This window comes from Musca autumnalis, unplaced genomic scaffold (assembly GCF_047663935.1).
Source record: "Musca autumnalis isolate F117 unplaced genomic scaffold, ASM4766393v1 scaffold_5, whole genome shotgun sequence".
Taxonomy (NCBI): Eukaryota; Metazoa; Arthropoda; class Insecta; order Diptera; family Muscidae; genus Musca; species Musca autumnalis.
The window spans coordinates 142,851,841-142,873,440 of NW_027412088.1; the positions used below are offsets into that span (position 1 = coordinate 142,851,841).

Genomic DNA, 21,600 nt, shown 5'->3' on the forward strand with positions numbered 1-21,600 from the left:
TCGTGGTGTATACATTAATTATGTGTTTTGTTCGCATTATAGTTGCAAAAACGGTTATGTTACTGGGTCAGTACAGTAAATTGGTCAGTAGGAAATGTTGCAGTGAAATCTTTATATGAAAAACTTAATGAATATAACATAGTAAGTGGAGGTGGCTAAACTGATTATGGAAATAATTAGAATTCATATAAGAAGAAAACAAAGAAGTAGAAGAAATAAAATTTTTGCTAAGTTTATACAAAAAGCCAAAATACTTTTTTCGCAACAAATTTTGACACTGCACTATAGGTAATTTGCCCTGTTTTTGAGACAAAAATTAATAACAGCGGAATTAAAGGATTTTTTAACTTTTTAAATTATTTATGCGTAAAAGTGAGATAAAACAAAGATTTTTACAGATAAATTCGGATATAAGAAACAACGGTTATAAGCAACTACGTATATAACGAACAAAGCTATTTCTTCCAATGCCATTTTCATTAGTTTTCTTATACACAACAAACTGATGAAAACGATCACGGTAGTAAGTAACACCAATTTTGTCCCCGCGAGTAGATTTTCCAACGAATTGTTACTACAGTTTTGTATATTTTTTGAATATATGTTAATAAAGACGAGTTTAGTACTCATTTAAACCGTATCAATGAGTAATATGTAATAGAGAGATAAAATAAAGCTTACTACTGCCGCACCGTTTATAGAAAACCACGGATATACCGAACAATTTGTCGCCATTACTTATTTTACTTGCAACGAAATTGTAAACAACAATATTTCTTCTATTTATTATTTATTTCCTCAAACCAAACTTCCACAATTTTAAGACTTTTTATTGAGAAGTAACCTAAGAAAATCTCATAAATATCAAAAAACGGGCAAAATCGGGTTTTGAAACCTAGTAATACCATTGCAGAAGACTTTCAGTAATGTGTTCTAGGTGGCAAAAGCACGGCCAAACACGGCCAATTTAGTATAAGTCTACATGAAGTGAGTTTAAGAAAAATAAAACATTTATTTCTGACTATTTGTGTTTCTTGGTCGCTACACAAAATGTTTAAGCTATTTTATATATTAAATAAATTCCTCTCGCAATTGCCAATCTATTCCATTTTACATATATTTATATTTGGTTTATTTTTCCGCGGTTTTAAATACATTGAAATATGCCTCACAATATATATATTTTTAGTTTTTCTTCGAAATTCTCACTTTGACTGCAATTTAAACCGCGATAATGACGCTATTTTGAAAAATATCATTCATATTAATAAATTTTGACATGTTATTTTTTTAATGCCAACTAAAAAATTATTATTATTAAATGTTGCAAAATCGACTTTTTGCCCCAAAAACTGGGCAAATTACCTATAGTGCACTGTATTTATTAAAAACAACCCATAATTTCTCTCCTGTGTGAACTGTGCAAAGCCACGCTAAATACCCTGATGTAAATTTCACCTCTAACTTCTGTAAATCATTGCCATGTTACGCCTATATTCATTAATAATACAATGACAACTTTATAACTTATAGCTTAGCTTCTTCGTTTCTATTCCTCCCTCATAATCTATTATTTGTTTCTTAATATGACCCGTCTACCTCCATGATTTTCAACACGCTTCTTGTGTAAACCATTTTAAAAATTTATACCCATAAAACAATTTGCATTTTACCAATAGACGTTACGACGGCACGTGTCTACACCTGAAATACGGTCAGTCATTCGACCGGCTAATCAGTCAACCATACACACAGTCATTAGCTTAAACAATTATGGGTTGTATAACATGGCTGATTGTGGACAGGACATGTGTCTGAGCGAGTGTGTTCAGCAAAACGAAACCAAAGAAAATAGTTTTAGATCTAAGCAACTTCCAGGGAATATGTGTGAGCAATATTATTTGTTCACAGTTGGTGGTAGTATGGGTTCGGGAGTGTTTAGTGGAAACTCAATAAAACCATTTAACCGAAAAGTGTGTAAAATTTTCATAATAAAATAGCTAATTATTTAAAATGTTTAATGGATTTATAGGGATAGCGGATGAAAAAAGGTCGTCAACGGATTTAAAATGTCGAAGTCCAGCATTTACCGTGATTTTTTTTAAAAACAAGAAACAAGAAGACCTAGTTTTCGTCCATAAAAGACCTTTTGGCCTTCAATACAAAAACTTACTGGGATGCAGGAAGACTTTTGGGTCTTCTATAAAAATACCTTGTGATCTTTTATACAAAGACCTAACCCCCACTACCAGAACACTTCTATAAGAAGACCTTATGGCCTTCAATAAGAAGACAGTGTACACTTCTATAAGAAGAACTTATGGTCTTCTATAAAGAGACCTTGCGGACTTCTATAAGAAGACTTTGCGGATTTCTACAAGAACTTTTTGTGGATTTCTATAAGAAATTCTTGTGGTCTTCTATGAGAAGACCTACTGGTCTTCTACAAGAAAAAGTAAAAAAGTATCAGTCGGCTTTGCCGACAGAGATATGCCCTCAGCCTGTGTATATTGCAACAATTTTTTCCCAAAATACGTATGTATTTAGGGGGTTTTAAAAATGTTGGGCGTTTGAACCGACAAAAATGTTGATTAGGATTAAAGATCAAAAGTTTTGCGGAGGATATACTAAAAGGAATGGATCTGCATTGACCGTTATGGAAGTGGATCTCCAGCCACAACATATGGTGCCATGGGGGTTTTTACACTATACTACACTATATAAGTTGGACTTGCCCCCAAAAAACTTTTACCATCGTAATTGAGGCAGTGAATGCAAGTTGCTTTAACAAAAATCAAAGTGATTCGATATTAGGTCATAAAGTGAACTTATCCGAAATTTTGTGTGGGAGGTACCGGATGGAGTGGACAAATATAGTCCATATTTGAACCTGTTCTATATCTGGTAGATATATTAGGATGTGTAAAGTATGGACCAATTCGGCCACTCCCTTCATGAGTTACCGTACGAACAATTTTTCCGAATATTTTTGAACTTTTGTGGGGGAGGTACCTGAAGGAGTAGACCGATATGGCCTATCTTCAAACTTAAACTATGTTTGGACAAAATATTACTAAGGCCATATTTTGGAACGAATCGGCAGATCCGTTCGAGAGTTATCTTGCGCTCCAAACACCTCACACGGTTTCATAGGGGTTTTTTGCAACTTTCATGATATATTCTCAGGAAGTATAGACTTGCCCCTGATTAAACTTGTACCATCATAACGAGGGCAGTGAATACAAGTTGCTAAAACAAAAATCAAAGCGATTCGAGAGATGGCCCTAAACTAAACTTTTCCGAAATTTTGTGTGGGAGGTACCCGAAGGAGTCGACCTATTGAGACCATATTGGAACCTCATATTACTCTGGTAGAAAGTTTACGTTATACAAAGTATGGACCAAATCGGTCAATCCCTTCAAGAGTTATCGTGCGCACAAACTTTCCGAACATTTTCGAACTTTTGTGGGGGAGGTACCGGAAGGAGTGGACCGATATAGCCCATCTTCGAACTTAAACTAAGTTTGGCCAAAATATTACGAAAGCCAAAATTTTAACCGAATCGGTTCATCCGTTCGAGAGTTATCATGCGCTCCAGCCAGCAGGACAGACAGACAGACAGACGGACGGACATGGCTAGATCGACTCAAAATTGTCTGAAACACATTTCGTCCAAACATACTTGGGGTCTAAAACCATTACTTCGATGAGGCACATTTTCATCGTATCAAAGTGTATATACTAGGGTTATGACTTTTTTACAACCTCATATTCCTGTATCATAGCGTGATGAGTTTAGCCATAAGATTACATAAAATCTTAATTATAAGGAGATTCGGTGAAAAAACCTCACGCACAAAATGATTTTAAAATTTGAATTTATCAAAATTATGGACAATTTTTTGAAGTCACTGAAAACAGATATATAATTGAAAATAAACTTTAGAGCCACATGAGATAATTAAAATGACATAAAATTTATTTCTCACTATTTTTCTTCAATTCTGAGAATCGTAAAAATTTCGTAAACGCTTTTATTCAAAAATATAATTTTTTAACAAAAAATTTAAAATTTTTTCAAAATGACTGTTTTCGCGACTTTTTTATTATTTGAATGAAATAAACGTTATTATAGTTATTAGTAGGCTTATATTTATTCATTCGTGCAACAAAAAATAATTTTTTGAAAAAAATTTTTTTTCATTTCATATATTTTTTCAAAAAATTATTTTTTTTAAATCGATTTGTGCGTGAACTTTTTTATATTTCAATGGAATAAACGATAGCATAGTGATTAATAGGCAAAAGTTCATTCATCCCTGCTACAGGAACTCATTTTTGAGGAAAAATGTCAAAAAGTCATAACCCTAGTATATACCCTCCTTAGCCTAATGGCTGAGGGTATAAAAATTTTGGTTTTCTATATGAAGACATTGTGGGTTTCTATAAGACAACCTTGTGGTATTTTAAAAAAAGCTGTAGTCTTAGGTATAAAGACGCTGAGATCTTCTGTAAGAATGCCCAGAAAATCATCGGTATGAAGGTCATCTATAAAAAGACCCTGTGGTCATCATTAAAAAGTCATTGGGGTCTTCTATGACAAAACGTGGAGATCTTCTATGAGAAGACGCTGCGGTCTTCTAAAAGAAGAATTTGTTTTCTTCTATATGACGAACTTGAGGTCTCCTATAAGAAGAACTTGTGGTCTTCTATAGGAAGGCCTTGTGGTTTTCTATAGGATGACTTTGTGGTCTTCTATAGGAAGACCTTGTGGTCTCGTATAGGATGACTTTGTGGTCTTCTATAGGAAGACCTTGTGGTCTTTTATAGGAAGACCATTTGGTCTTCGATAGGATGACTTTGTGGTCCACTATGAGACGACCTTGTGGTCTTCTTCAAGAAGAATTATGTTCTGCTAAAAGAAGTCTTGTTGTCTTTGTCTTTGTGGTCTTCTATAAGAAGATATTATGGACTTTTATAAGAAGACCTTGTTCTCTTCTAAAAGAAGACCTGATGGTATTCTCTAAGAAGAGCTGATGATCTTCTCTAATAAGACCTGATGGTCTTCTCTAAGAAGACCTAGTGGTCTTCTCTTAGAAGAACTGATGGTCTTCTCTAAAAAGACCTGTTGGTGTTCTATGAGAACACCTTGTGGTCTTATATAAGAACACCTTGTGGTCTCTACAAGAAGGCCTAGTTGTCCTCTACAAGAAGACCTTGTGGTCTTCTATAAGAAAGAGACCTTAAGGAGACTTTGTGCTCTGCTACAAGAAGACTTTGTTGACTTCTAGAAGAGACCTAATGGTCTTCTCTAAGAAGACCTAGAGGTATTTTCTAAGAAAACCTAGAGGTATTCTCTAAGATGACCTAGAGGTATTCTCTAAGAAGACCTGGTGGGCTTTTCTACGAAGACCTAGTGGTCTTCTCTAAGAAGACCTGGTGGTCTTCCCTAAGAAGACCTGGTTGTCTTCTCTAAGAGGACCTGGTGGTCTTCTCTAACAATACCTGGTGGTCTTCTACAATCGGACCTAGTGGCCCTCTACAAGAAGACCTTGTCGTCTCCTATAAGAAGACCTTGTCGTCTCCTATAAGAAGACCTAGCGGTCTTCTATAAAAAGACGTTGACATCTTCTATAGGAAGGCGTTGTGGTATTCTCAAAGATACCCTTTTTGCTTCTATAAGAAGACCTTGTGGTCTTTTTATGGAATACTGTTCCTCCTAGAAAAAATTTTTATACTCTCCACCATAATATAGAGGGTATAGTTAAATTTGCCATTCCGTTTGTAACACATCGAAATATTCATCGGAGACCCCATAAAGTATATATCTTCTTCATCAGGGTAAAATTCTAAGTCGATATAACCATGTTCGTCTGTCCGCCTGTTGAAATCAAGATACAGCTCGCAATTTTTAAGATAGAGCTTTGTAAGTTGGTATAGAAGTTTCTATTACTCCTAGGAGGTTTGGTATTGCAAATGGGCTATGTCGTTCCACGTTTTGATATAGCCCCAAAGAACGCTTGCATCCGATTTTCGGATGGTTTTAGCCTCATTATCACACAAAAATGGCTGAAATTTGGTACTTAGTCGTCGTTGGGGTATAAAATTTTCCCCCAGAATTTTGTGTGTATGGGTCCAAGCCTTCATATAGCCCCCATAGAACGCTACCTCTCGATTTTCGGTATTTTGAAGGTTGTGGCCTCAATATTCCTCCGAAATTTCTGAAATTTGCTATTTAGTTCCATATGAAATTTGTCGGTATAGGTCTACGCCTTCGTATAGAACCTATAGAACGGTACCTCCCGATTTTTCGCTATTTTGAAGGTTGTGGTCACAACAACCCACCTAAATGGCTAAGGTTTCCTTCCCGACTGAATTTCGTTGTTATAGGTCCATGTTTCGATATAGCCCCCATAGAACGGTACATCTCGATTTTCGTAATTGTGAAAGATGTGACGTCAATATCCCACGGAAATGACTGAAATTGTTTATTTAGTCTTTCATGGGGTTATAAAATGTTCCAGAAAAGCATTATCAGTAAAGGTCCACGTATTCCTATATCCCCCATAGAAGCGTACCTCTTTATTTACGGTATTTTTTATCTTGCTGAAATATCGGAAATTTAATATTTGGTCTTCTTTGAGTCTAAAAACTTTACGCCAGAAACATGTCGGTATAAAGCGACGTTTTGATATAGCCCCCATAGAACGGTACCTCCCGAATTTCGGTCTTTTGAAGGTTATCGACATTGTTTTACCGAAATTGCTGAAATTTGGTATTAAGACTTCTTCATTAACGAAAGGAAACTAATTGTTCCATTTTACTTAAATACCACTCGTGGTGGAGGGTATAACAAGTTCGGCCCGGCCGAACTTAAAGCCGTTTTTACTTGTTTCTTTTATAAAGTAGACCCTCTAATTTGCCAATAGAATTATTAGTATTATTTTATGTAAAGACCTCTGAGTCGTATATCGCAGTTATATTCTTTTAATTATTTATATTCATGATTAATCTATAGTTTAATCAATTGTCCATACTCAGCACCCTGTCCTTTTTTCCCGGTAGAAGGGGTGTTAGTGGTGTGTCTAGAACGTCTTTCATTAAATGTCCACGTTTAATAATAAACAACCTATATCGGTAACAAAATGTCTATTCTCATTCAAAGCCTATTAGGTTTTATTGGTGTAATTGACAGAAATCCATTATTATGGCGTCGTCGATGGTGGAGGTTACCTGACCAACCAACCGACCACCCCTTTCAACTACTTTAAGAATATATTATTGACGGGGTGTATAAGTGTTTACACAGTCAGTGATGTTGTGTTGGCGTTTTCCACATTGTTAAAGTGTAAAATGGAATCAACGATTAATGGTTTTTTGTTGTGTTATTTAAATAACAATTAAATAGAACAACAACTACTGTAACAACAATTAATAGTTTTCGATTAATTGTGGACTTTTTTGTCTTTATGTTTTTGGGGTTTGGGTATGGGGGAAGTCCCGTGTGATTAATGAAGGTATAACAAAAATAGATTTGATGGACTTGTGTTGATTAGACTGTCCCAAAAAAAAACAAACCTTCTTATCTTTTCAATTTTTTCGGTTTGATTTAAAAGCCTTAAATATACGTTTTTTGGAGTTTGCATTTTAATATTCGTTTGCTTTTTTGGGACAACCTAATTTAGATGTTGTCATACATGTCAAAAAGAGACTAATTCAATGTCTACTGAATATAGATTCTTCTGATGAAAGTGTAACGGCCTAAATGGTGTCGTAAAACATTTTTAGAAGTTATTGTGAATTAAACCTAAAATAGGCTTTTGTGTTGTCAACTTAAACTTTTTCATTATAAAACCGGTTTAAATATTAAAAGAAGGTTTGTTTATTATTTGTTTTATTTATAATTTATGCAAATAAAAGTTTGCAACATAAAACAAAATGTTTTTTTTTTTTTTTGTAATAATGAATATTTAAATTTTGGCCAACAAGAAAGCAGAATTTTTTATGGCAATAATTGTGAAAGTGCTGTAAGTTTTTTTAATAGAAAACTAGTTCTTTTTTTATTTGCCAAGCACATTTCATTGTAACTTGAAATTGGGACAAGATTTGTCTGACAATACTGTTTCATTTAACAAACCTACATACATATGTAAGTATGTACAAAAAATCAAAACAAAATAGTTGAACAAATTAAAATTCATATACACACGGTTGTTTATGTCTTAAAAGCTATGATTTTGAATAAATTACTAATGATTATCACATGATCTTGACGTGCCAATAGATGTCACAACCACGTGGATATCACGACCATTGATTTATTTCGCACAAAAGAGTCATTGTTTTGCTGGTTGTGTGATAAATTTGTCCTGTTGAAATCACATATCATGCACATCCACATCTACCAATTCGGACTATAAAAAACTAATTATAATTTCACGATAACGAACACCATTTACAGTAACTGCCATACAGGCCTCATTTTGGTAAAAATACGATCCGAAGTGACGGCTGCCCATAAATCGCACCAAATAGTCACTCTTTGTACCCTTTGTGGTTATTCGAACAAATGCGACAATTCAGTTTACTGAAGAATTCACTGAGGTGAAAATTTGCCTCATCACGGAAGATTATTTTCTTCGAAAATTGAAAATTCTCAAGGCTTGTAACCCTGTAAATGCAACGACCACTTGGAAGACTCTTCAGCCACACTATTGCGAAACAAAACATCATCATTTTTCCAATTAAATTTGACAGCACCCTTTCTATAGGCAGAACTTAAAGGTTACTTTTTTTGCTTGCTAACTTACTGAAAAATATCGTTAATTGACAAAATTATAAGCATTTTAATTTTACCGATTTTTGTCGGTAACGCAAAAAATAGTTAGGGAATCGCAATACTTGCAGAAAAAAAAATGCAATAAATTATTAAAAAAAATCGTATGACTCCTTTTATTTGCATTCTTTGAATTTGAATTCTGATGTTATATCTCAAGTCGTAAGAGGCTCACCTCCCATGTACACTGAAAATCAATATGTGTACAAGGGCTTCAGAATTTATATCCTTAAAAAAACTATGAATAAGTATACAATTATAGAGAAGTTTTAGACTACAACAATACACATCACCTAAATTACGCTGGAGGAGTAAAATTAAGAAGTAAATTTGGTAGCCAGGAAAGCTGCTTCCAGTATTAAAATGGTTGCAACCCGTGATATTTGTTCAATATGAATTCGTTTACCTTAGTCTTATACCAGACTATGAAAAATTTCATTAACATGAAAATGAGTTTATAGGTAAGAGGTGTGAAGGGAGTGAAACTCTGTACACAAGGTTCTGTAATCTAAAATTATTCTTTGTGTTTAAATTTGTAACTCTCAAATCATTGCAAAGCAATGAAAATATCAAAATGTTCATATGATTTCATATATGTGTGTGGAAGTCAATAAAAATTTAAAACCGAATAACAAAGAATTTTCTAATGAAAATTTTCATAGTTTGGCATAACATAGATGTTAAGTTATATGTGTTTATATGTTTACAAAATTATATGTTTTTGTTACTACACGGTAAGCCGAACAATTCGATAATTCTGGTAGATAGAGAATGCGGTTTCTAAATTAAGGGTTGCTTTGTGTTACCACTATTTAGTGTAGGCACAAACCAAAAAAGTGACATTCAAAATGGTATAGTAGTTTCTGTCCGATTGCGCCACTACAAAATAACGTAGACACAAACCGATCAGTGAAGTATATTCTGTGCTGGGAATTTACAAACACCGACAAGAATTCTATTAAGAAAACACACTCCATAATTGTGATCTCTTTTGATTATGTATGTCTCCCTTTTGATTATGTACATATGTCACTGGATGTATATAATTTCTGTCATTTGTAATATAACCATATCATTTGCTTATTATCCTTGAGGACAGACTGTAAACAAAATAAATAAAAAAATATTAAAGCATAGCAAAAGCGCTACCAATATCATGATTTTATCCCGGTGAATAAATGATTTAACATTTTTGGTGAAAACCGATCTCTTTAAATATATAGCAAGTAAGAATGGCGCTAAGTTCGGCCTGGTTGAACTTGTTATACCCTCCACCACGAGTTGTATTGAAATAAAACTGGACAATTTGTTTCCTTTCGCTTATGAAGAAGACTAAATACCAAATTTCAGCCATTTCTATGGATTATTGTGGCCATAACCTTGAAAATACCGAAAATCGGGAGGTACCGTTCTATGGGGACTATATTAAGGCGTGGACCTATACCGACAATTTTCATACGGAAAATTGTATACCCCAAATGAAGACTACATACCAAATGTCAGCCATTTTGGAGGAATATTGAGGCCACAACCTTCAAAATACCGCAAATCGGGAGGTACTGTTTTATTGGGGGCTATATACCGACAAAATACCGGCCTATACCGACAAAATTCATATGACAAGTTTTATTCCCTAAATGAAGACTAAAAACCAAATTTCTGCCATTTCGGAGGAATATTGAGGCCACAACCTTCAAAATATCGCAAATCGGGAGGTACAGTTCTAAGGGAGCTATATGAAGCTGTGGGTCTATACCGACAAAATTCTGGGGAAAAGTTTTATACCCCCAGCGAAGACTAAGCCAAATTTTAGCCATTTCGGTGTTATATACATCAAAACGTGGACCGATATAGCCCATTTGCAATACCAAACATCCTAGGAGCAACAGAAACTTCTATAGTAAATTATAAAGCTCTATCTTAAAAATTGCGAGCTGTATCTTGCATTCAACAGATGGACGGACGGACATGGACATATATGGACTTCGAAATTTACCCTGATCAAGAATGTATATACTTTATAGGGTCTCCGTTGAATATTTCGATGTGTTACAAACGGATGACAAATTTAATTATACCCTCTATATTATGGTGGAGGGTATAAAAATAAAAACATTCGAACAAAATATTTGCAAGCTGGCAGCACTAGAAGATGTTCCGACATAGACCTTCTAGGAACTTCATGTACATTTGGAACAAATTTCGGTATTTGCCATGTTTCGGCAAAGTTTAAATGTATGTTCGAACACTGCACTTTATTGAACATGTTGAACTTTTGTGAGCGATATCCCCGATGGTGGTGTTGTCCAATATATATCTTTTTGAAACTTGATGTACGTATGGAAGAAATTTTAGTATGTGGTTCGTAAGTTGTCGCATTTATCAGCCATTTTAGTTGGTGCCGGTATGGTTGTTAGGGCTTTCGGGTAATTTTTCTGAGGCAATGGCCTGAAAAATATTATACCGACATAATAGAGGCCGCGAGGAGAATATGCTACAAAAAGTTCAAAACGATCTGAGACATGCCCTTGAACTGAATTTTTGTAAAAATTGTTATATGATATAATCCATAGTCGAAACAAATTTATTTCTAGAAGAAATAATACGTTGCGCAAAGTTCGGACCAAATGGGTTACTACCTTCGAGAGTTATCGTGCGCGAAATATAGAAACATTTTAAACTATTGTGAGAAAGTAACCGAAGGAGTGAACCGAGGTGGCCCATCTTTCAACTTGATCTTTGTTTGGACGAAATATTACGAACTGCAAAATTTAGACCAAATCGAGAGTTATCGAGCTCACCAACCAGCCAGACAAACAGGAGGACAGGCTAAATTGACTTAAAATTTCATGGAACTGATACTTGATATACTTGAGGTTCAATACCATTACTTCGATGAGGCACATTTTTGACCTATCAAAGAGAATTTGTCATCTATCGTTAGCTTAAAGGCTCAGGGTATAAAAAGGCGTTTGTTTGCCGTATTCTTTTTGCTTGTGTTAGTACTATCCAAAACTGTATAAGGTTATTCTCGAGAAGAGAAAAACGACCTTAACTATCTCGCGGAAGGACCCCAGTCTAAGAAGGGTTAACCCAGGGATTGGTAACACATGATTCTGAAACTGGAAGTAGCTCGGTCACGAAAGACAACCAGAGGTCCAGATTCTGGTACGGCAACTCTCCACGCCATCACAGATCTCTCTCGGTGGGAGCTAAAGTCTGACTGGAGGAATTTTTCTGGTAACATTGCAGATATCTCAACATTTTTCCCTTCTTATCTTTGAAGACTTTCTTATATTATGACTGCCTGTATCTTGTATACAATATCTTACAATCTCGCATGCAACCGTTTATCGATAACATTTAAATGACGACCCTCCCCTCAACTGGTGACGTATTGATACCAATGAAAATCTACTACTTATGTGGTAAAAATAATGGCAAATTTATTTTGCACAATAGATGTTGTTTTCATCGGCTTCGCTATAGATGTTTTTTTGAGGGATCCATTAGGTAGAACTACGTGCCATAATAGCCCTGAATTGGTGAAAGTCTTGGCTAATGGATTTTGCTAAATAGGTGGCGTCTTATCGTATTGGAAAAAAATTCACAAGCCAAGACTACCATCAAGATTTAATTCAATCGAAAATATCAATAGTAGCGCTATCGTCCTCGTTATATGCTTCAAAATCGTTTCTTAATAATGTCATAGATCGTTAATAAAACAATCACTTTCTTATATCTCAAATTGAGTATTCTTTAACAATTTACTTACAAATTTTCCCTTTTTTTATTTTTTCAGGTTTTGGTTGAAAAACTCTTACGCTCTTGTCCAGATATAAAAAATATATACTTACTGATACGACCCAAACGAGGACATGAGGTATCACAGCGTCTCAATGAACTGCTGGAGGCACCGGTAAGACTACAACAAAAACTTATAAAAACTTGAATACACAATAATTAAACTTTTTTTCTTTACAGCTTTTTGAAAAACTAAGAAGAGAAAAACCAAAGGATTTGAGTAAAGTAATTCCTATATCAGGCGATATAACATCTGAAGAATTGGGTATATCCGAAAGTGATCAGGTAAAATTACTTAAAATTACTTAACATAATTTTGGAATAGAAACAAAGCTAATACTTCTTTCATAGGCTTTATTGTGTCGCAATGTTTCGATTGTATTCCATTCAGCTGCCACTGTTAAATTCGATGAAAAGCTCAAATTATCAGTTACAATCAATATGTTAGGGACAAAACGTTTGGTAGAGCTATGCCATCGTATGATGTCCTTAGATGTGAGTAATTATAATTAATTTCCTAGGAACTCTGACTCACAATTTCTCTCTCTTTTAATATTAGGCACTAATTCATGTATCCACTGCCTATTGCAATTGCGATAGAACCGAAGTATCTGAAGTTATATATGCACCACCCTATAATCCTGATGATATTATTTCACTAGTGAATTGGCTTCCGGAAGATACACTCGATAAGGTAAGTAGGGAATCTCATCATCCACTCATCTTCTTCTTTATAAAACTTAAATTCAAAACTTACACTTCCAGCTTACCCCCTCATTGATTGGTGATCGTCCAAATACTTATACATTTACAAAAGCCTTAGCTGAACATATGCTATTAAAAGAGGCCGGTAATCTTCCAGTTGCCATTGTGAGGCCATCTATAGGTATTTATTATAATAACCACCATTCTAATTTTGTATTAAATTTAATTTAATTGCGTTTTGTCCTTTCTCCCCCCTACAGTGACTGCCAGCTTAAATGAACCTTTTGCCGGTTGGATTGATAATTTAAATGGTCCCACCGGCCTACTATCGGCCATGGCCAAGGGTATATTCCGCACCATTGTCTGTGAGGAGAATTGCATTGCCGATGTGGTACCTGTTGATATTGTGATTAATTTGATGATAACGGCTGCATGGCGCACAGCATCACACAAAACGGATAATTTATTAATTTATAATTGTTGTACCGGCCAAAGACATCCCATAACGTGGGGTAAATTTGTTAACTATGCCGTTGATCATGTGCGCAAACATCCATTGGGTAAGTTGGGGAAAAAATAAAAAAATTAAATAAGACGAGTTAAAAAGCTTCAAGATGAGCGTTAATCTCTTCTAAAAGCTTTTCTTGAAATTTGAATCAGTCAATCATCGTGAGGATTACTTTAATGAAATAAAAAAAAATATTTTTTTTGTTTTATAAATATGTAATTATTTGTATAATTTCCTTTTCTTTTACAGAGGGTTGTGCTTGGTATCCTGGTGGTTCACTGCGTAATAGTCCCACAATAAATTCTGTCAATGCTTTTGTTGTACATTATATACCAGCCTATATACTAGATGTTATGGCGCGATTAGTTGGTAAAAAGCCCATGTAAGTATAATAAAAAATTCAGAGAAAATTAAATAAATAAATTAATAAATTAAAAAATTATAATAATAAATTAAATAAAATATATTATAAAAATAAGAAAAAATATAATATAATTAATAAAAAATATAAAAATAATTAATAAACAATAATAATAACATTTCAAAAATAATAATAAATAAACTTAAAAAATTAAAATAAAACACTGTAATTAACGAATATTAAAATAACAACAATTATAATAATAATACAAAGTAATAACAGTAACATAAATAATAGAAGTAAAATTAATAAAAAGTAATAAAATAATAATAAAATTAATAAAAAGAATAATAATAATAAATATTAAGAAAATGTATAAAATAATATTAATTAAAGAATAAAAAAAAATAAAAAAATATTAAAGAATATTAAGAAAAATTATAAATTAATTATATATATATATATATATATATATATATATATATATATATACACAAAAATAAAATAATAAAAAACTTAAGAAAAAATATAGAATATTAAAAACAATGATAAATTAATATAAATTAAGACAATAAAAAATAATAAGAAATTAAGAAAAAATAGTAAAGAATATTAATAATAACAATAATAATATATAATAATTGTTCCACAAACATCCCAGACGGGACAGGGGAGACTTCTCTAAAAATAATAAGAAATAATAAAAAATTAAAAAAAAAAATAAAAAAATATATTACGAAAATTGATAAGATAATAATTAATATAAAAATAACAAAAAAGAAGAATAAAAAATATTAGTAAAATTAATCCAATAATAAAATTTATAAAAATAAACAATTAAAAAAGAACTTAAGAAAATATGAAAAATTTAAAAAAAATGATAAATTTACACAGTTATAAAAAGAATAAATAATAATAAAAAATCAAGCAAAATATAACATTGGTGATCTTGAAATTTTGTTTATGTGTTTTTTTATAGTCTGGCTGAATCCCTCTTGGCGAAGAATGCCAACTTTTCTCCACTAATAAATTCGTTATTTAAAAATAATAAAACAACAACAATGGGATTGAGCCAGACTATTTTGAACAAACAAAAATAAAGCAATAATAAAAATAAATTAAGAAAATTGACAAATTAAAGAGTAAAAAAAGTAAATTAAGAGAATTAATCAAAAAATACAATTTATAAAAATAACAAATTGAGAAAATTGATAAAAAAAACTTATATAATAATAATAATAATAAATAAGTAAAAAATAAAAAATATTAATAAAATAAATAAAATGATAAGAAATTTAATAAAATAATAACTAAAAAATAATAAACAATTAAGAAAAAAATAATAAAAAATATTTAAAAAAGTGATAAAGTAATATAATAAATATAGAAATAATAAAAATTATGATATATATTAAGAAAATTAATCTTAATAATTATAAAAATAATAAAATATATTAAGAGAATTAATAAAATTATAAAAATAATTATGAAAAAGTAATAAACATATTAGGAAAAATTATAAAATAATAATAGTTATTAAAATAATAAAAAATTATGATATTATTATTATTATTATTATTATTATTATTATTATTATTATTATTATTATTATTATTATTATTATTATTATTATTATTATTATTATTATTATTATTTTTATTATTATTATTATTTATTATAATAATAAAACATAAGAAAGAAAAATAAAATATATAAAATTATAAAAAACTTAAAATGAAGATAAATTTATAAAAAATAAAAAAATATTTAGAAAATTTATATAAATAATAATAACTATAAAAATATTAAGAAATTATTATTTTGTCAATAATTATCATAAAAATAATGGAATACTAAGAAAACTTATTTAATAATATTATTATAAAAAATAAAAAGTATTATTTTTATTTTAAATTTATTTTTATCCTTATAATTATAATAATAATCAATTGTAAATTTTCTTAATATTTTTTTATATTTAATTTAACATTATTTTTAAATAATAAAATAATAACAAATAAAAACAATGAATAATTAAAAAAATAATATATATTAAAAAAATATTAAGTAAAAAGAATTGTAAAAATAATAAAATATTTAGAAAAAAATATTATAAAAAAAAGAAAATAATTAAAATATTAAGTAAAAACGTTAAAATACTAAAAAATAATAAAAAATACGAAATTAATAAAATAACAATATTTATAAAAGTGATAAAAATTAATAAAAAATAACAAATTTTAAAAACATTAAAATAATAATAAAATTAAAAAATATAAAAAATAAATAATATTAAAATTAATACAAATATTAAGAAAGTAATAATAATTATAGTAATAATGTAAAATGAAAAAAAATAATTATGATTCATTATTAATTTATATTAATGACATTAAAAAATAGTAATAGTAAAATCATTAATATAATAAAAGCAATATTAATAAAAAGAACAATAATAAAATTAAGAAAATAATAATTAAAAATATAAAAACAATAATTAAAAAAATAAACAGAAAATATTTTAAAACTGCAGAAAAATTAATAAAAAATATTATGAAAATTGATAAATTAATAATTATTATAAAAACAGACACTAAGAAAAAAGTAAAGAATGCTAAGGAAATTGAAAAAATAATAATAATTTAAAAAATAATAAAATAATAATATACATTAAAAATATATAAAATGAAAATAGTTATGAAAAATAATGAAAAATTTAGAAAAAATACTAATTTAAAAATAATAAAAATTAAGAAACATAATAAGAAATATTAAAATAATAAAAAAACTATTAAAAAATAAGAAAATTAATAAAATAATAAAAATTAAGGAAAACTAATAAATAAATATTAAAACATTGATAAAATAATAATAATTATAAAAATTATGAACAATTAAATGTGTTCTTAATTTTTTTAATATTTTTATCAAAATTATTGTTATTTACCAATTTAAATATTAACAAGTAAGAACAGACTATAGTCGGACGGGGCCGACCATGTGATACCCTATACCACTATCCCTGTGCACTAGCTTTCCGGGCTAGCTTTTGATAAATGATAACTTTTATTTAAATGTATACACAAAAGTTTTGATCAATTTAACCCGCTAAATATTATCCGATCATACCGTTGACTTGCACGCCGATCGGACTATTATTGCGACCTACAGAGCGGCTACAAAATCGAGCAAAAATTTTGTTTTTGGTCCATTTCATCCCTTTAACATTTCACGATCATCGCCAAAAACTAATCAGTTCTATTCTGGTCCAAACCCGATCTCCATACTAAATTTCGTGACAATCGGTCCATAATTGCGGCCTCTAGCTTGATTACAATTTTTAATGGACGGACAGACGGACGGACGGACGGACGGACACACATCGCTAAATCGCTTTATCTCGTCGAGATATGAAGTTTGGTATACCACATGAGGGGTCTACGACGAATATTTCGCGGCGTTACATGAATTTTTGGGAAAACAAACTTATTATACCCTTTTCCACATTGTGGTATAGGGTATAACTATTATTCTTTTTTTCTTATTTTTTATGTTTATAACTATTATTATTTCAACAATTTTCTTAATATTGTTTATTAATGTTACTATTATATTTTAATTATTTTATTATAAATAATAATAAAAAAATTAACACAATTTACATTTTTGCTTTTAAAAACTAATATTTGTAATGAATTTATTTTTTAGCTTTGTCAAAATCCAAAATAAAATCGCCAAAGCTGTTGAATGTTTGAATTATTTTGCTACCCATGAATGGCAATTTAAGGATGATAATGTGTGTGCATTGCTGCAGACCCTCAGTCCCAAAGATCGGGATACTTTTGTATTCGATGTGACCACAATTAATTGGGAAAAATATATGGAACGATATGTGTTGGGCTTTAGAGAATTCCTGTTTAAACAAAAACCACAATCATTACCTGGTAGTCGGAAAAAGATGATGAGGTAAGCAAAAAAAAAATTAAATATATAATACAATTCTAAAAATAATATTTTCCTTCCTCCTTCCTCTTCACAGATTATACGTTATCGATTTATTAACAAAAGTCTTTTTGGTCATTTGTACTTGGCGTTTCCTGATGTCACGTTCAAAACGTTTGAATGCCGTGTGGTCATCATTTTTACAAAATATTTTGAAATTTGTGCGTCTATTGCCATTTTTGTAATATAATTTAATATTTAGACAACAACAACAATAAGAACAAAACCAATAACAACAACAAGAAACCACTACTCAATTATAAACTATTTTTTGTGTTTGGGAAAAGATGAGAGCGTAAATAAACTTTATATTTACAAATAAACAAAAAAATTTACACTCTCACACACATGCATACATAACGACATAGATACATGATTAAGCATCTAGTGTATAATTGAAGAAATTTAATTAATTATTATTTTTTGTTTTTAGTTCTATATACATATTAATATACATACATATTTTAAATTTTTTGTTTTTAATTAATTAATTATTTTTTAATTTATAATTTTTTGTTTTATATATACAGCATAATATATATGGAAAGAGTTAATATTTTGTATTTATATATATAAAGTAAATATTTACCTATATACATATTTATATAATAATATACATTGTAATATTTTTTAATTTAATTTTATTAAATATACATTTTTGTTTTATTATAAATACACATATAAACATATTTTATTTTCACGTATATATTATTTCTTAGCATAAAAACTAAATTAAGTTATTTTTGTAAAATTTAGCAGTGGTGGGATCAAAGTCAAATGATTTCAACTAAACAAAAAAATAATTGTAATTTTTTACAAAGTTTGTAAATTTTGGTGGTTAAGAAGAGAAGCTGGAAATTGCGGATAATGATTTAAGAAGATTTTAAATATTTACGAGCTGTTCAGAAGTTTTCAATAATTTTTTATAACCTAAAAAATATTGAAATTGTTAAAAAAACACCTCACCTTAACCACCCTTAGAAAATTATAAAACCTCACTTTTGTCTACGCTATTCTACTTTATTTTAAATATTTATTCAAACACATACTTTTTCCCATAACAAAACAAACTACAACTATTTTCTCGCTAATTGTTTATTTAAATCTATAAAAAAATAAATAAATTTATTAAAAAATAAAATGTGGAAATAAAATCACAACAAAGCAATTCTTCTTAAAACAACAAAAAAAACTATTTCTAAAATTACAATCTAAACACAGAAATACAAAAACAACAACAAATTGTAGTTGTAGTCATTATACAAAAAACGTAAGGAATATAAATTAAACAAAAAAATATTCAAAAAACTAACAAAAAAATTACAGAAAAAATGGCAAAACAACTTTAGTGCAGTTTTTATTATTAACAAAAACTAACAAAATAAATTATATAAAAGAAAATAATAATGATGCTTATTGTTGCTTTAAACAAAATATATAGTAAAATTACAAAGAAATGAAAATAAAAATTAATAAAAACAAAACAAACAACAACAATTAATTATAACTAACTTAATTGGTATTATAAATAAAGAAATAATAATTTATAATAAAAATTAAAAATAATGAAAAAGAAAAAACAAAAACAATAAAATTTAGTTTAACAAAATTTTTACAAACGTTATTATAAAACCAAGAGAAAAAAACAAAATACGCTAAATTTAATTTAATAATAAAAAAACAAATTGACATTTGAAAATCATAAAGTCAAGAAATTCAGTCAAAGTCAACCGCAACAAGAACAACAACAAACCAATTACCAGAACATCCATTAGATTTATTACAGTATGACAACAAATACAAAATTAGTAAACCTACAAAAATTATAAAATTAAAACTAATTTAATTCTATTATTTAAATAAAACAAAAACAATGCGTAATAAACAAGAACAACAACAAACAAAGACATTAGTTCTTTACAGAAATACAAAAACAACAACAATGTAATAATGATAAAAGTAAAGGTGAAAAAAATAAATAAATTTGAAAAATAAATACTTTTGATGTTTTATTTCATTTTCTTTTATGGAAATAAGCAAATTCTTTAGGTCACGGTCAACACTAGTGTGAATTTCAATAAAAATTTCTATGCGTTTCTAGATCGAGTTCCATAGTAGAGTAAAATCATAAAATTGCTGTAGTGGAGAATTCGATGAAATTTTGTAATGAAATTCACGCTAGTGTGGACCGGGGCTAGCGAATATCCACGTTTCCTTTGATAGGATCAAAAATATGTGATTTTAAACTCTAAGTATGTCTGGAGAAAATCCCTTTAAGTCAATTTGGAGTCTATTTAGTACAAATTTTGTCCAAACTGAGACAATAACGATGAAAGCTAGTAACCGACTTGGTTTAAACTTCGTACATTGTAATATTTCTTCCACACATAAATGCGGTCCAAAAGTGGACTATATTGATCCACTAAAAAAATTAAAATATTTTTTAATTGTGTATCGGATAGTTTGAATTTTTAGCTTCAGGTTGTCCTCGCGGCCACTACATTTTTTCGGGGGCAATTTAACATCCGAGTTGGCCGAGACTTTGCACATCGTAAAATTTCTTAAAAAATTATATCAAGTTGCAAGAAGGTCCATAGCGGACAGCTCACAAAAGTTCAAAATTTTCGCCTTTTGGACAATAATTATGAAATTGTTACCGAAATTGTTATAGCGATATAATGTTTCCTGAGCAAGTCCACGCTTCCTGACATAATGGCCCAAAAGTTAGTGTCAAATTCCATACGACATTTTATATATTTATTTCTATGTTCGATGTATATTAGGGATATAACATAATCGATAACAAGCAGACCGATTTCGATTACTACAATCAAAGCTAACACAGTGTTCACACTGCATAAATTTTTCCCGTAAATGAGCAATAAAAGAACGTTAACATCAACCTCGCCAGAACAAATTCAAAGTTCACCAAAAAAACACTCTTCTTCGAAAAACATGGCTAATTCTCAACAAGATGTGTTTTCTTGGAGTAAATTATCGGAGGTATTAGACGATAAGCTGAGAGACGTGGCTAAAAAAGATGATATAAATGCACTCAGAACAGAAATTGATCAACTCAAGGAGGAAAACGTTAAACTCAAAGATGATATTAAAAAATTATCTAACCGCCTGGAGACTGTAGACCGCAAATCACGTTCTACAAACATCGTAGTAAATGGTCTGTTCTGCTCTGATCCTCAGTCGGCAAAACATAAGTTTTTGGACATATGCAAGAGAGAGATTAGTACCGATATTACCATATCTCGTACTAGAATTTTATCATCGGGGAAGTCCGCCATATTCTCGTTAGACACTGCCAGCCAAGTGCAAACAATTTTAGCTGCGAAAAGGAAACTAGTTGAGCAAAAAATATTCATCCAGAG

At 29.9% G+C, this 21,600-nt stretch overlaps 1 protein-coding gene across 7 annotated transcripts in view; it reads left to right on the forward strand.

Annotated features, from left to right (window-relative positions):
* Positions 1–18,443, forward strand: part of LOC141387347 (putative fatty acyl-CoA reductase CG5065) — a 197,436-nt gene extending 178,993 nt beyond the window's left edge. For all 7 annotated transcript variants that reach the window (XM_073956913.1, XM_073956919.1, XM_073956915.1 and 4 more), the window contains 9 exons: positions 12,640–12,756; positions 12,822–12,926; positions 12,993–13,136; positions 13,201–13,335; positions 13,407–13,527; positions 13,607–13,906; positions 14,104–14,236; positions 17,924–18,181; positions 18,255–18,443. In XM_073956913.1, the coding sequence (XP_073813014.1) occupies positions 12,640–12,756; positions 12,822–12,926; positions 12,993–13,136; positions 13,201–13,335; positions 13,407–13,527; positions 13,607–13,906; positions 14,104–14,236; positions 17,924–18,181; positions 18,255–18,402 (1,461 nt within the window). In that variant the 3' untranslated portion in view covers positions 18,403–18,443. The remainder of the gene's footprint in view (positions 1–12,639; positions 12,757–12,821; positions 12,927–12,992; positions 13,137–13,200; positions 13,336–13,406; positions 13,528–13,606; positions 13,907–14,103; positions 14,237–17,923; positions 18,182–18,254) is intronic.
* Positions 18,444–21,600: the final 3,157 nt, after the last annotated feature.